General features: G+C 54.6%; 1 protein-coding gene and 1 long non-coding RNA gene across 9 annotated transcripts in view; one reads left to right on the top strand and one right to left on the bottom strand.

The window, feature by feature from the left end:
• Positions 1–8: 8 nt before the first annotated feature.
• Positions 9–2,602, bottom strand: LOC102157222. Of its 3 annotated transcripts, none has more exons than XR_005363700.1 (3): positions 2,464–2,602; positions 1,418–1,569; positions 9–1,323 (listed from the first exon to the last, which is right to left on the bottom strand). It is a non-coding gene; the product is annotated as an uncharacterized LOC102157222 (long non-coding RNA). The 3 variants fall into 3 exon arrangements; XR_005363702.1 differs by having other exon boundaries at positions 9–1,320; XR_005363701.1 differs by having other exon boundaries at positions 9–1,361; positions 1,529–1,569.
• A 145-nt stretch (positions 2,603–2,747) lies between these two features.
• TTC7B (tetratricopeptide repeat domain 7B) overlaps positions 2,748–16,079 on the top strand; it is a 250,710-nt gene continuing 237,378 nt past the window's right edge. For 5 of the 6 annotated variants that reach the window (XM_038545550.1, XM_038545552.1, XM_038545551.1 and 2 more), the window contains exon 1: positions 2,748–3,026. In XM_038545550.1, coding sequence (XP_038401478.1) covers positions 2,906–3,026 — 121 coding nt within the window. In that variant the 5' untranslated portion in view covers positions 2,748–2,905. The remainder of the gene's footprint in view (positions 3,027–16,079) is intronic. The other variant, XM_038545554.1, reaches the window with a different exon arrangement.

Here is a 16,079-nt window from a genome sequence, read left to right as displayed (position 1 = left end):
ACATATCTGGAACTTCTCCACAGGCCATCTCTTGTATGTCTCCAGGGTTGTGATGGCAGTTGCGAGGGGTGGGACTGAGTCCAGACCCCATTGGGCCCATCTCCAGGGCTCTGCACAGTGAAGACCCAGAAGGTTCTTCCTCTTGGTAGGTCAGGCTGACCATGTCTGGTAGCTTCTGCTCCTGCCTCCTGTACCCCAGCAGCCGCAGGGCTCAAGCACATGGTCTTGAGTACTCTTTTGGGTGTCCACTGCTTCCAGGGTGGCCTGCAGTGAAGGTGGGGGCCTCAGACACAGTCACAAATACTTACTGTTCCGTGGAGTCCTAAAGGAAAACATTCACAGGCTGATTCCAGACCCTGAAGATCTCCAGCCTCATTCATTTTTTTAAGATTTTAGGTATTTATTCATGAGAGACACGGAGAGAGAGGTAGAGACACCGGCAGAGGGAGAAGCAGGCTTCATGCAGGGAGCTGGATGTGGGACTTGATCCCAGGACCCCGGGGTCACGCCCTGGGCCAAAGGCAGATGCTCAACCACTGAGCAACCCGGATGCTCACATTCACTCTTTCGTTCTCGCTCCTACACTGTGGGTGCAAGGGGGCCAGGGACGCAGAACGAGGGCTCACGCTTTGGCCCTTGCATCGTGGGCCTCTACCCCTCCAGGTGCTTTACTTGCATCTTCCCGTTGAACTCTCAGCCGGCTGCACCAGGGGTAGGTGTTCCCCCTCCAGCTGCGGGCACCTTAGGGATGGAGGGGCTCAATGCCGCAGGCCAGGCAGCACCTGCCGAGCAGGGGTGGCCACCGGCCAGCGTGGCAGCTGAGGCGGGCCTGCATGCTCCTCACTGCAGAGCTGGTGGTTAGAAGCCCCTTCGCAGAGGGAGGTGGCCCCGCCGGGGGGTTACACAGGATCGGTCAGCCGTGGAGCAAGGCTCCTGGGCCTGCATCTCACAGACCACACACCAATGTCCCTCCTGGACCAGAGGGGAGGGAACATTCCAGGCAAACGTTGCAGAGACAGTTCTCTGAGCTCGAGCTCAGAGGACAATGTGAGGGCCCGAGAGGGAGGGGCAGTGTTCGCTGTGGAGAGGCCTCCTCCGGGTCTCCCTATTCCCTCTTGGTGGAACCCAAGGCACCAGGCACCCAAAGGTCTGTTTCCTGGGGCTGTCCTCAGCATCTGAGACCCTCAGGTCAACCTTCGACATGGGTCCTCAGGGGTGCCCGAAGGGTATGCAGTCACGGCGCAAGTTCCTCCGGACCTTCCCTGCTCAGGTCCAATGGCTCGTTTCAGCTTCCGCGGGGTGAGCCGCCGTCCACCGGGGCTGCTGAGGAGATGAGAGGCGCAGGAACCTGAGTGAAGCTCCTGGAGAGCAGCAAGAATGTTAAATTCTGATGCTGATGAGGACAGCACTTCCTCACCCCCGTTCCAGAGTGTCAGCGCCATCCTCAAATGCAGGGTCCGGAATCCAGCACCCTCACCCCAGCCACAGCTATCATCTGGGGGGGCTCCACCGCCAGCTCTCTCCTCACCTTCCGACAGTATTCTCAGCACAGCAGCCACAGTGAACTTCCTAAAATACAGGTCAAAAGGTCACACCCTTTTCTTATAAATTCTCAGGGACCTCGCATTTCCCTGGAGGAAAAGCCAGGGTATTTATAAAGGCCCTCAAGGCCCAGCAAGAACCAAAACTCCTCCTCCCACCTCTGGGCGCTTCCTACTTCACCTTGCCTCTCCCCCTGCACTCCAGGCACACTGGTCTCTTTGGTGCGTCTCCAACACACCGAATATGCTCTCACCCCAGGGCCTTTGCACTGCTGTTTTCTCTGCCAAGAGCTGTCTTCCCCCAGAGATGTCCTCCCCACGGCTCTCTCTCACCCTTTTTGACTCTTGATCAAATGTCACTTCCGTGAGGCGGTTCCTAACGCCCTTTGAAAACTGCAACATGCTCCACAACCCCTGGCCCCCAACTCTTTATTCTCCTCACTTGGCCCTGCTCTGTTTCTTCCACCTTACCTTGACTTTCTAACTTACTACTTTATTTTGCTTATTTTTTCCCCTGGCTGGAATGAAAGCTCTACCAAGGCAGGCCTCTCGCCTGTTTCGTTGTGCCATATTCCCTCCCAGCTCCCAGCGCCTAAAAGTGCCCAGCAGGTAGGGACGATCCCTACCTAGTCATCCAATAACTGAGAGCTTGCACACCTTGGACACCTGTCCCAGCTCTCAGTCTGCAGAGCCCAGGCAAGGCAACCCCCCACCCCCCCAGGTGAGGAGGCCGCCTCCTGAGAGGCCCGGAGTGGGGGTGGCAGGCATCTCAGCTCAAGGAGCCCCTGGGCAGGTGCAGTGCGGCTGACTCCCCGCTGCCTCCTCTGGGCGGGGGCGGGGTTAGGGCCGCCTAGGGCGCAGGGGGGCCTGCTGGGGGCCCCGGGGGCGGGGGCGGGGGCGGGGGCGGGGGGGGGGGATCTACCTGAAACCCTAGATGGCGGTGGCGGGCCAGGCGCAGGGGGCCTCCCGCTCAACCCGCCTCGCCGGGCCCCAGGCCTGCTAGTCCCGTGGGTGACCTTGCCCCGTTTAGGCCACAGGCCACCGCGCCCTCCAGCTTCTCCCCCTCCCCCCCGCCCCCACCCCTGCGCCCCGCCCCCCGCCCCCCCGCCTGCCGCTCCGGCCCTGGCCGGCAGGGGCCGCTCCTCGCGGCGCCCGGGGCCCCGCCGCCCGCCGCCGCCGCCCGCCTCCCCGCCCCTTCCCCAGCCGGCGCTCCCGTTACGCCGCGGAGCCGGGAGCCGGGAGCCGGAGCCCGCGCCCGCGGCGGCAGCGGGAGGCGGCGGCGGGGGCGCCCGGGCGGCGGCGGCGGGGCCTGCGGGGCCTGCGGGGCCTGCGGGCGGGCGGGCGGGCGGCCGGGCCGGGCCGCGATGGCGACCAGGAAGGCGGGCTCGCGGCTGGAGACGGAGATCGAGCGCTGCCGCTCCGAGTGCCAGTGGGAGCGGATCCCCGAGCTCGTCAAGCAGCTGTCGGCCAAGCTCATCGCCAACGGTAGGCGCCGGGCGCGCCGCGCTCTCGGCCGGGCCGGGCTCCCGGGCTCCGGGGCTCCGCGGGGTCGCGGCCGGGGCGCGGGGCGCGGGGCGCGGGGGCGCGGCCGGGGAGGTGCGCGGGCCGGGGCCGGGGCCGGGGCCGGGGCCGGGCCTGGGCGGCGCGGGGTCCCGGGCGTCACGCGGTCGGGGCGTCCAGCGGCCCGGGCCCCGCGCGCGGAGTTCGGGGGGGGCCCCAGGGCCCGGCTGCCCGGCCCGCGCCCCGCCGAGCCCGGGGCCTTCGGTCCTAGGAAGTTGGAGGCGGGGGGTGGGGGGGGAGGGCACGCCGGCAAGTGTGCAGCAGATCACGGGGTGTGCGTGCCCAATGCACCCCCGGGGTGGGGGGCGGGGGTCGAACACGGACCCCTGGGAAATAGGGTTTGTAAACACATGACGTTCAGGGGGCTCCAGGCGGAAGCTCAGACCTGGGGCGTGTGTAGGGGGTGGTGGGGGAAGGCAGGTGAGACGTGTGTCCCGGGGTTCAGCGAGTAGGAGGTCGAAGCTGTGGACCTAGGGAGGTGGGGTTTGGGAAGGCAGGGGAAATAGAGTCAGAAGAGTCTGAGCGACAGTACTGTAGACCAGGGTGGGAATGTGGCGAAAGCATGGGACTGGGTGGGCGAGGGGCCTGGTGCCCGGAGGAGGAAGGGGGTCCGAGAGAGCCCCTGAGTAGGAGTCTGGTGCTTGGAGTTAATCTATGGTCCCATTGACTGAATTGGTTCTTGTACCCAATCGAATCGAAATTGCATCCCAAATCCCATTCAGTGCGCAGCTCCACGTGGCCTTATTTGTTTTGGAAGCAAGTATCAGTTAATATTTGCTGGTCTTTTAGTGCCCGCCAAAACTGCGGGCACCGATGGACTGGTGAGAGGGCAGAGGTTCTGTGTCATTCCATCTCTGGCAGCCCGGGGCTGGGTGAGCAAATGTTGGCCGAACAAATGAATGAAAGAATGAATGAATGAAAGATAGTGCTCTGAGAGAGGACATGGCACTATTTATGACCTTCTAACCTCAAACTACCCAGGAATGGAGACGGACGTCAAGTGTCTTCTTCGAGGGCGGTTTATGATCGTGTCTTTTAACGGTACTAGTGCCTTGAAAGAAGAACTTGGTTTTGCACACTCTCGACTGTGGTCCCTTGCTTCGGGCAGAGGTTTCCTGCGTGGATGCAGGTGCCATGACTGCCCTAGGGGCATGGAGGAAGCATAGACCTACCTGGGCTCAACTCGGTGGAAAATGTTGAGTCCTCTCTAAGTCAATATTCCAGGAAATGGCATTCAGGGCCATGGGTCCCAATGGCAGCTTGACCTTGGCCTTCCTGTAAGGCTCACCAGCTTGTCCTCTTGCTTCTCCTCTCCTTATCGGCGGCATTTTCTCATTTCCTCTTGGAGTTGGACAGTCTTGGGTCCACTTCCCAGCTGTGCAGGCATAAAATACCTTCAGGACAGGTTGATGTTAGGGTTAAGTGGCTCCATTTGTGAGCCCCTTGGTTCTTTCCTTCCGAACCCACTTGTTTTCTGCTTTATTTACTCAACCATTCAACCGGTATTTGCATGCCCACCTGTGCCAGGAATAGAACAGAGGTGAATAACACTGACCATACTCCTAGCCTCCCGAACTGGACCTCTTCTGAGGAGACAGGCAATGGCAAATACGGAAATCAATAAACGGGATAGCTTCAGATGGTAAGAAGTGCTTTGAAGAAAACAGATGAGGTAATGTGATGCAGAGTGATGAGTAGGGGAGGAGGGGCGACTCACTATGATGGTCTTTGGAATAAGAGGGTAGATGGACTTTGGTGGCATAGGTGCATCTTACTTTCACAGCCCCACAAGGCTTGGCTTCCTTCCCAGGGCCTGGTCCCTGGGGTCTGGGCCTGAGTCATTATGGGGCTTGTGGGGGAGTGGGTCGTGCAGGGCACTGTGGCCCATGGGCCCGTGTGCAGGTTTGGTTTGGGGGAGTTCATGAGAGATAGATTTCTGCTCTAGACATGACTTGTAGCAGTCATTGAAGGCCAAAGGTCACCCAGACTTGAAAAGGTCAAAGAGATTGCTCAGGAACATAACAAAACAAAATAAAGTGAAGAAAAAGATGAAACACAACCAGAATTATTGTGGCTCTTCTTTGGGGTTTAGAGAACTTTTTAAAGGAGGGTCTTCTCCTTCCTTTGGCCAATGGAGGCTTCTTTAGGCTACTGGTGGGACTTCCTCCTGGCTTGGAGGGCATGAGCTCCCCCTAGACCCTTTTGCAGGCACTGGACTTCACGTTCTGGGCAGATCTGGCAAAGTCCTTAAGCAAAAGCATTTGCTGCTTACAATAAGGAAAGCGAGTTAATGTCATGTTTGTCATAGGAAGACAGTTTGAAGGCAGCCACAGGCAGAAAAGAACACAGTCTTTGGAAGCTGGCAGACCTGGTGCCTGAGCCTAACTCTGTGTCCTTGGCCAAATCGCTTAACTAACCACTTAGAGTTTCAGTCTCCTCATCTTAGAATGCAGGAGGGAAAGACTGAGTTTTCAGGGGAGTTAAGAGAACCACAGGAACTGATGACTCCCAGGTCTAGTCACAAAGTCTGACCCGTTAGCATGCAGACCAGACCCTTCATTCATTCATTCCACAAATATTGAGTACTTGCTACGTGCTAGGCGCTGTTGTAGGCACTGGGGATGTACCAGTGAACAAAACAGACAAAAATGACAGATGTCTCTGCCTTTATGAAGTCCACATTACAGTGGGGAAGGGGCAGGGAGACATAAATCAAAATCACTAAGTAAAATTTATAGGATGCCAGATGGTGATAAGTGGTATTAGAGGGGAGTCAAGAGGGGAAGAGGCAGCAGTGCTTTGGGAGTGGGGTGGGGGTGGGGGGCACAGAGGTTACTAGTTTAACTGGTGGCCAGGGAGGACCTTACCGGGAAGGTGGCATTTAAGAGAGGACCAGAGGCTGCGGAGGGGACATCAAGGGCAGAGGGCTGATGAGGGCAGAGGGATGGTGGGGCCAGATCACATGCGGCCTTGGAGGTCATGGTTAAGGCTTTGGCTTTTCTCTGAGGTGGGAGCCCTCTCTGAGCCGAGTCGCTCGGTTTTCCATGCTCTTGCTTACAGAGGCATCCCTACTCCTCAGCATTTGCTGCTTCTGGGATGGGAGCATGGCAGCCCCTCCCAGTAAGGGCTTGAAATAGTGGACACTTTGAGAGCGCACAGCTCCAGCCTGACTCCTTTGAGATAAATTAGTTTAGACAGTTTGGCCGAGAGGTGGATAAGGAAGAAAAGGGCAAATGCCAAGCTGAAAAGAGACCCGGGAAATCCATTTTCTGCCTCATGCTCCACTGTGGGTACCATTTTAATCATCCATGTCAAAAAGCAAGAACAAAAACAACCCCAACAAAATCTGTGGCAGCTACATGCCAGGCCCCTGTGAGTTCCAGCAAGACAGTGATCATGCAAGGTAAGAAGGGCGCGGTGTGGGGTGGGAGAAAATTTGACTCAAGTCTTGCTTCTGCCTGAGGTGTGGTCAGCGAAGCAGCAGCTTGGCCATCACATGGGAGCATGTGAGGAAGGCAGACTCTCGGCCCCACCCCAGACCTGCATCTTCACCAGGTATCCAGGGGATCTGTGGGCACAGGGGATTCTGAGGTGCCCCGGCCTGGGCTGGGGGTAGAGATGGAGAAAAGCACATCAGCTCCCTGTTGGCTCACAGGTCAGTCCTGGCCCTAGGAGGGCAGTCCCGGCTGCCCTCTCTCCCCAGAATGTCACCTTTTAGCCTCCCAAAGGCGAGGTTCACTACTGTGTGACAAAATGCAGTGGCTTGGCACCTGGGCTTTAATCCAGACTCTACCTGCGGCTGGCTAGGTGACCCTGAGCCGGTCACTTAGCCTCTCAGACCCTGTGTTCTTCATTGCTGTGATCAGGTTAATAATCGTCCTCCGTTAAGGTGGCTGTGAGGAAGAAATGGGTCGATATATGCTACATGCAGAATGCTGGCATTTACTCCCTCCAGCTGGCTCAGTGTAACCCTGGACGAGGCAGGCCACGTCCTGGATATCACCTGGCTGGGAAGAGAGTGAGAGCCCTGAAATGACACACCTGGTCGAGACTCCCATGTTTTTCAGTAACAGAAACAGGCATTTTGGAGCTTGCGCCAGCCCCAACAGACAGCCACTCCCTTTCTGAGGCAGCGTCTGCTTCTCCTTCATTTCCCTGTCAGTCTTTGTAGGTAAGCTCACCTAACTGAGCTTCTCCTTTAAGGGATCATCACAGTTCTGACTGGGTGTGATTTTGAGACATTTTAATTACCTCTTGGTGATGGACAGATAGGGAAATGGTGTCTGAAACAAAGAATATTTCTGAGGCAAAGTTTGGTTACAGAATGTATGGAGACCACTGAGTGGGACTGAAGTTTTTGCATTTGCCACTGGCTGGTATTCCCAGTGGCCTTGGTGCCTTCCTCCTGGTGGCATCCCCCGCTGGAGGTGGGCTGACTTCTTGGACAGCCCTCTGGTCTCAGGCCTCTGGAGGTTTTCCTGGAGGTCCTGGGGCTTCTTTGGAAACAAGGTTGAGGTTTACCTGAGAGCCTGCTGGCGAATGGGAAAGAGGCACTGTTGCTTGGATGTTCCCAGGGTACTGCAGACTCCTGGTAGTCAGACTGTCCCCGGACGGTGGGGAGGGACACTAGTGAGACCTTGATGACACTCTGTCCTAGTCTTCCCAGGGCAGCTGTCCTGCTTTCAGATACTCTGTTTTGTTGTCCTCTGAAGGACACACCTTTGTGGCCGACCATATGTCCTGACTTTTGGATTTTCAAAGATTCCCCTATTTGACAATAATGTATTGATAGCTCTGGAGCTAAGCACTGGGGCTCATGGTCACTGTAGTCAGGACAGGAGAACTATGACCATGTGGCTCCATACAGGGGACCAGGACTGCTCAGCTTTCCCCTGGCCTCCTGCTTAGAGGGATTCTAGGTTCTGAGGATTCCTGACATTGATCTGCTTGGTAAGCCAGCCTTTCCAGTGTGTCTTCCCATTACCTGGGCTTCCCTTGTGCCCTGCTCCCACCCTGCCCCCACTGGCTGGTCTGGCCTCTTGGACCCCCTCACTCGCCTTGCTCATTGTCTTTCCACCTGCGCTCATGCTGTTTGCTCTGAAGGCCCCTCTGCAGGCCAGAAGCCTACGTGTCTGTCAAGGTCTGGTTCAGGTTCCTCCCAGCTGTCCTTCTGTCACAGAAAAGGATGTTTGCCTCAGACAAAACAACCATACAGTGTTAGAACCAGATGGGTCTTGAGAAATCACACTGGATAGCAGTTTTCAAACTGTCTTGTTGAGGAACCCCTCTGGGAACGTGCTTTAGGGGCCTGGCGGCTGGGTGGGCAGGCCTCACTCACTGGAGCAGTGATACTTTTTCCTAAGCTTTCCTTTGATTGAGGAGCTAATTGGCTTTTAAAAACACATTTGAAAGCTACTGCTCTAGTCTGAAGCTCCCCATTTTACAGATGAAAAAACAGGCTCATAGAGGCATCTTCCTTAAAGCCACCAGCTGGCGAGCGGCAGAAGCAAGTGAGATGGGTCAGAGCTCTGGCCTTGAGTTCAGTTGCTCCAAGTGAGTTGCTGGTGCTTCCTAAGAGAGGTACTTCACCTTGGGAAGCTCGTGTGTAAAGAACCCCTCTTCTGAAACTCCTGGTGCCAGCTGTGTTTCAGAGTGCAGAATTTTCCAGAATATGGTACATATACCGGCCAGTACGTGACACTCGCAGCGGGTCCAGGGACAGCACTTCATCATGAAACACGTCACTATTTCTGCATTAAAACATGCAAACAGTCCTCAAGAGGATAAATAGATTATAAATAGCTTTTGTTGCCCAACAAGTCAACAAAAACAAAACCAGCTTTTGGTTTTTAGAGAGTTCTAGATTTGGGAAATTATGGATAAGGGATTATGGACCTGTAACAACAGTGACAAACGTGTAGGGCTGTGATAAGGCCCGAATGTGCGAACGGGAGACAAACCGCGGTGCCCGCGCCGAGTAAGCTGGGGGAGGGTCATCGCCGTCGTCCCCAGTTCCTCAGTTGGGGGCTGTGCCCCTTCCCCCCCTTCCCCCCGGTGGCCTTCCAGAGCCCTGCCCGATGAGCCGAGGCCCCTACGGTGCCCTCGGAGGCCAAGGCAGGCCTCTGGCCCGGCCCGGGCTGTTCCCCCCTGGGGCTGGCAGCGACTGGGGGCCAGCCAGAACCGCCCCCCGCCCCCCGCCCTCGTCAGTCCGGCATTCTCCCCGCAGCTCCTTTCCTCCTCCCAGCCCGAGCCCCACTTTTGTCCCACGTGGGCACGTGTGGTTACCAGCCCCGCCCCGTGCCACGTGCTTCCCTGTGGGCGGGCCCGGGCCTGGATGGGGCCACCTCTGCCTGTGATTGGTCGAGGCATAAGCATGTGACTTAGTTCTAGCCAATGAGACGTCAGGGACATTGCTGTGGGAGGGGCTTCTGGCAAAGAGTTCCTCCTGCCTCCGGTGACGTCCGCGCTTTCCAGGTGACCCGTGGGCTCTTCCCGCGGGACTTGGGGCGGGCGCTTCTGAGGCTGGGCGCTGCTGCTGCCTGGTGGCCGCGAGGCCGACCCTCCGAGGGCCGCAGCGCAGGGCCGCAAGAAGGATGTGGCCCCACGCCCGGAGGGGCTCTTGTCCGGACTTCGTTTATGTGGGATGATGACCGCCTTCCCGTTGAAGCCACCGAGGTGGATGTTCGGTGGTTCCCCGCTGCTGAAGGCGTTGCATCCGGCACCCCTGCCCCGCCAGCCCCGCACCGGGCACCCGGCGGGCACGGGCATCCCGGCGGGCACGGCCTTCGCTCCTGCTTCACACTCACCTCGCTGCGGTAGACTCCTGCCCCTCTGGGCGCCCTCATGCTTGGCAGGTGGTAGAGGGTTGCAGGCCTTTCTGGAAAGCCAGTGTTTCCCATTTGAGAAGCCAAGAAAAGGGAAGAGGTTTTCTGAGATCTCTCAAAACCATCCTCGTCAGCTACCAGGACAAGAACGAGTGGAGTTTGGCAGATGGGTCGGATGGGTACCACATAAAGACATAAAGGGCAGCGGCAAGCCACAGGAAACCCAACAGTGTGGCTCCAGCCCCCATCTGTCTGCCCGTGCTCACCGAGTGTGGTGGAGGTGCAAGTGCCAGAGCGAGGCAGAACAGATGGCTTTTGGTCCCTTTGGAGGCCTGCCAGAGCTGGAGTCAGAATCTCCATGCATTCACCCTCACAGTGACCTTGTGCACCTCACTTGATTCTCTTGACACCTTAGTTTTTTTGGCTTCACGGGTGTTAAAACGTTGTTCAAGCATTGCTTGAACTTTTGCTGTGTGCCATGTGTGGGCCTGAACTTTTACGTGGATTCCAGTTAATCATCACAACAACCACATGTGGAACGAGATTGAGGGTCATAATTCTTATTCAGGGATAAGTAGACTGAGGTTTGGAGATGTTCATTGAGCTGAATTTTAACCCATTTCTAACTCTAGTTGCATTATTCTTTATACCAACAAATGGTTTTCTAAACTTGTTGGATCAAAGAATCACCAAGTTGGCTTGTTGGGCCACATTCCCAGTGGTTCTGATGCAGCAGGTCTGGGGCAGGGCCTGAGGCTCCTGCAGGCTTAGCAAAGCTCCCGTGTGATGCCAGTGCTGCTGCTCCGTGGACTCACTCTGAGTGGCACTGAGCTAAGGGAACCTGGATGTTACAGGTTCCCAGATCCCTCCTGTGGGGAGGTGATTTCCTTGGTCTGAGTTGGGGCCTGGAAATCTGCATTTTAAAATAGAGCCTTAGGTGAATTGTGAAGGCAGGTCTGAAGCTATCCCCTGAACCGTAATCTTTAGCATTTAATGAGTACGTCCTATGTATGGGGCCTGCACTAGAACAGATAGACTGAGTGGGTCACCAGCCACAGAAGCTAACAGCTCAGAACAGTCACACAGTCTTTGGGCAGCTGAGCACCTGGGGGCTGGTTAGCAACTCAGATTCCCTGGCTGGGCCCAAGTCCTGCTTCAGTCCTGCTTTTTAGTGGGGTTGGGGTTCAGGAAGCAGGATTGGTTTTTGTTGTTTGTTTTTTTAAGGTTTTATTTATTTATTTATTTACTTGAGAGAGAGTGTATGCATAAGCAGGGGGAGCAGCAGAGGGAGAGGGAGAAGCAGACTCACCACTGAACAGGGAGCCTGATGTGGGACTCAGTCCCAGGACCGCAGGATCATGAGCCAGGTGTCCCAGGAAACAGGATAGGTAACTAGTATAGGTGGTTGTAACACATGAGGTTCCAGGACCAGATTTTAGACACGATTGTCCAAATGGTGGGACAGAGTATCACCCTGTGGCTTAGAGGAGAACAATGACAGCATTACTTACAAGGCTTCAGGGTGCGGCTGGTTATTGGGGGGCTGAGGGCAGGGTACGCTTAGTGAGTAAAGCCTGGCAGAGAGCCAGGAGGGGGATCTTGGGCAGAGCTGTGGCTTTCCGGTGACCACCTTGTCTCAGTTGGCCTGAGACTCGCTTGGTTTTAAGCACTGGAGGTCCTGTGCCTGGGGAAGCCCCTCAGCCCTGGGCAAGCACGACTGTAGTTTACCTTTTTGGGCAGTTGGAGGTATTTTCCAAAGAGGAAAGGAACCTGGTGCAGGAGAAACCAGTGGGCTTTGTCCCATTAGATCTGGGATTAGATCCCGAGTCTGGCACTTACTGCTTGTCTGGCCTTGGGTGAGTTACTCAGCTTCCCCAAGCCTCACTCTTTAGCTCAGACTTTGTTTTGAGGAGCAAAAAAGATAATGCAGTTAGTTCAGGCCCCAGCAATCATCTGAAGCAGTCTGCCTGAATCAGGAGTACTCTGTGTAGAAGAAGGGTAGAAAGGTCCAGATACTCGGCCCTTTACAGGCGGAAGAGGCAGGCAGGGTAACAGAAACAGCGATGATCGCAGAGCTGTGCAGTGGGGGTTGGGGGCAGGTTCTGTGGTTTGGAATTGTCACCGAGGCCCAAAGCCGATGGCAGGGTCCCGCACTAGTCAGAGCAGACCTAGGGCCTCAGCCAGACAGACTCCCCAGGCCTCGCCTGGTGGCCATTCATTCTGCACTCTAGTGAGTGGGTTAGGATGTGGGGGCGCTGGAACGTGTACTTGGGACACAACAGTGAATGTGACCCTGGGCTGCTGGCCCCACGAGGGCAGGGCTTGTTTGTTATTTTGTACGTTGCTCTGTCTCCAGCACCAATAACACCTCTGACACACAATAGGTAGTCAGTTGTTCAGTGAACAACTTGGCTGTTGCCCTTGAGGGCTTACCTTGGATTCATTTGCTCATCAAACACCTACCAAGCACTTACCAGGTGCCTGTCCCCATCTGCCCCTGCCGGAGGACCTGGAGTATAGTGATCATTAAGACCACGCTTACGCTCAAGTCTAGAACTTGGAGACCTGGCATACATGTGCTCAGGGCTGCGTGTGGTAGCAGACGGGGTGGTGGAGGCCCAGGGGAGGGAGTGCCCACCAGAGACCCTAAGACTCTTGGTGCTGTCCCTCTGGTGACCGGATGGCCCTGCCCGCCTATGGCTGAGGGATTGCTGATCTGGCTGACTGGATGTTGGTGACCTTCTCTTCCTGTGTCTCTTGTGCACCTGGAGGGTCAATGCTAGCTGAGTGGCCCTTCCCAGGGAGGGTTCTTGGTCTTTCCCTGGCCTCTCTCTGCCCCTCCAAACTCCTCACCTATGGACTGGTGCAGCCCCTGGGCTCCTTCTCTGGCCCTGGAAGATTTGAGGCCTAACAAGAAGCAGTTTTTTTTTATTCTCAAGTAAGGAGTGTTGGGTTGATGAGGTGATATTGCCAGGGATGCTGAGCACAGAGACCTGTAGTAAATGCCTTTCCTTTCTCTGGCCCCTGCCAGGCCAAGGGAGGCAGCTCTCCACTGAGTCTTGGACCTAGAGGCCTGGGAACGTGGGTCCCTCAAGTCTTCTACAGCTGCTGCATGGTCTGTGGTAGCCTCCTTCCTGCCTCTGCCCGACCCCACACACCAGTTGTGTCATCTCCCTTCCGCCTGGACTATTCACTTGGGGAAGTCCTACCTCACTTGGAGAAATTCCTGAGGCCCAGCTCAGACCACACTTACCTTTGACAGTCTTCTGAGTGGGCCTGATGGTCTTTCCACCCCACCATGCCGGGACTCAGGTGGTCCCTGGCTCTCTATAGACCATACTCTTTGAGGGCAGGGAGTGGCTTAGGGCTTATGAATCTTCAAAAGATGCTTGCTGACTTGGTGTGGGTGTGCATTTCACTTGTCTGTATGGAGCTGGCTTCCTGAGAGAGCCATTTCCAAGCCTTCTGGGCTGGCCTGATAACATCCCCCTGCCCTGTTAGAGTCATTTCCTGCCCTGCGGAGCCCTGGGGACAGGCCAAACCAACTCCAAGATGACTTTCAAGTTACCTTTGCTCTTATTAAACTAGGTTTTCTAGGGGAAGTGTGTGTGTGTACACGTGCATGTGTACGTGTCATTCCAGTATACTTGTCTATTCAGCCAGCGCGGTGGAAGTATTGTCTTCTGTTCCCACATTTTACTCTTTCATCCTGTCCTTCCAGCATCTGCATTGTGTGTGAACATGGGGAGGAGGCTTTGGCATGAAGCCTGGACTCCAGCTACCAAGATTTTCCCAGAGTATCATTTCTGCCAACTTCTTTGAGCTCTTTAGTCTTTGACTTATGGCATCGTTGCCTTTCAGTCAAGGTCCAAATAGCAGGTCCTTTGAACTGGGTCATAATTTAAGTAAAGATATTGGACGGGGAACAACGGGAGCGCTGAGGTAGAAATGGGAAGGCCTGGGTCTTGGTCAGCAGTCATGTCCCAGCTCTGTGCCAGGCACCCTGGGTGGGTGGGTGGGTGGGGGAGCTGAGTCTCCAGAGACTGAGATACTTGATTAGGTCCTGTCCATGAAAGGGAGACCTATTGATTGATTCACTCATTTCAGAAACATTTTTTTTTACTTAAATTCAATTAGCCTACATATAATACATCATTAGTTTCAGATGTAGTGTTCAATAATTCATCAGTTGTGTATAACATCCAGTGCTCATCACATCACGTGCCCTCCTTAATGCCCATCACTCAAGGACCCCGTTCCCCTCCCCCTCCCCTCCAGCGAACCCTCAGTGTGTTTCCTTAGAGTTAAGAGTTTTTCATGGTTTGTCTCCCTCTCTGATGACTTGCCCTTCAGTTTTTCCTCCCTTCCCCTATGATCCTCTGTGCTATTTCTTATATTCCAAATATGAGGGAAACCATACGATAATTGTCTTTCTCTGATTGACTTATTTCGCTCAGTGTAATACCCTCCAGTTCCATCCACATCAATGCAGATGATAAGTATTCATCCTTTCTGATGGCTGAGGAATATTCCACTGCACATATATATACACACCACATCGTTATCCACTCATCTGCCAATGGACATCTCGGCTCTTTCCACAGTTTGGCTACTGTGAACATTGCTGCTATGAGCGTTGGGGTGAGCACTACTTGGTATTTACAAAAGGATACAAAAATACTGATTTGAAGGAGCATATGAACCCTGATGTTTATAGCAGCAGCATCAACAATAGCTAAATTATGGAAAGAGCCCAGATGTCCATCAACTGATGAATGGATAAAGAAGGTGTGGTCTATATACAATGGAACATTACTCTAACATCAAAAAGAATGAAATCTTGCCATTTGCAGTGGTGTGCATGGAACTAGAGATTATTATGCTCAGCAAAATAAGTCAGTCACAGAAAGACAAATACCATATGATTTCACTCATATGTGGGATTGAAGAAACAAAACAGATGAACATAGGGGAAGGGAAGGAAAAATAAAGTAAGATGAAAACAGAGAGAGGCAAGCCATAAGAGACTCTTCATGATAGAGAACAAAGGGAGGGTGCTGGAGGGATGTGGTAGGAGATGGGCTAGATGGGTGATGGGCATTAAGGAGGGCACTTATGATGAGCACTAGGTGTTAGATGTAAGTGATGAATCACTAAATTCTACACCTGAAACCAAGTTTACCATATGTGTTAACTAACTAGAATTTAAATAAAAACTTAAAATTATAAAAAAAAAACTTAAAATTAAAAAAAAAAAGATATATTTACAGAACACCCACCACGTGCTAAATCCTGGAGATGGAGCATGAATGTGAGAGTGACAGGGTGGAGGTCAGAGCCAAGGTGAGAAGGTACAGGATTTGGGCTTTCACTTTGGATGAGAGGGGAGCCCCTGGAGGGTTTCAAGGGGCGGGTGACCTGAACCTCTTCTGCACCCTGCTGCTTGACCATGACCTGCCCCTGCGTGCTGCTGAGCAGCTGTGTGTAGCGGGAGGAAGGCCTCAACCTTGCCGGTCCTTTGCACTTGATGGTCGGTGACCTCAGAGGCCCTGTCATGCATCCGGTCAGTTCGGTTTGTTCGTATCCCTGCTCTCACATATTCTTCCCTTTGTAGGCCTTTTATCTGGATGCCATCCTGTCCCTCCTAGCTCACGGGCTGGCCACCTACTTTACTGAGGACAAAGAAGCAGTTAGGAAAGCCCCTTGTTTCCTACCAACAAGTCATCCTGTTTCCCCTCCTGTCACTGTGTGGAGGCTCCAGTTCCTTCCAAGGCCTCAGAACCCCTCTGTTCACACCTCCTTGGGACTTTCTCATCTCTTCTGGATCAATTCTCTGTCTCTGTTAGTTTCCTGGTCATTCCCTGGAGGACTCACAGATACCCTAGGCTCGCCTGTAAAAACCTTCCCTAAACCCACGTCTCTCTCCTTACTGCCCACCTCCCTGCGCTGTCTCAGCGAAGCCTCTTCAAAGAACCATTGTCTCCGCAGCCTGCTCCTTTGAGCTTGTACCCCCACACACCCTGAGCCTTCCCATGTCAAGGTCACCCTGTGATGTGGCCTCCCTGTTGCCAAATCTAACGGTCATGTTTGTGTTCTTATCTTCCTCCTTATTCCAGTCGCCTTTATCCCTCTTGGCCACTCCCTCCTTCCGGAA

This window comes from Canis lupus, chromosome 8, assembly GCF_011100685.1.
Source record: "Canis lupus familiaris isolate Mischka breed German Shepherd chromosome 8, alternate assembly UU_Cfam_GSD_1.0, whole genome shotgun sequence".
NCBI lineage: Eukaryota > Metazoa > Chordata > Mammalia > Carnivora > Canidae > Canis > Canis lupus.
This window is presented reverse-complemented; position numbering and strand designations above follow the sequence as displayed.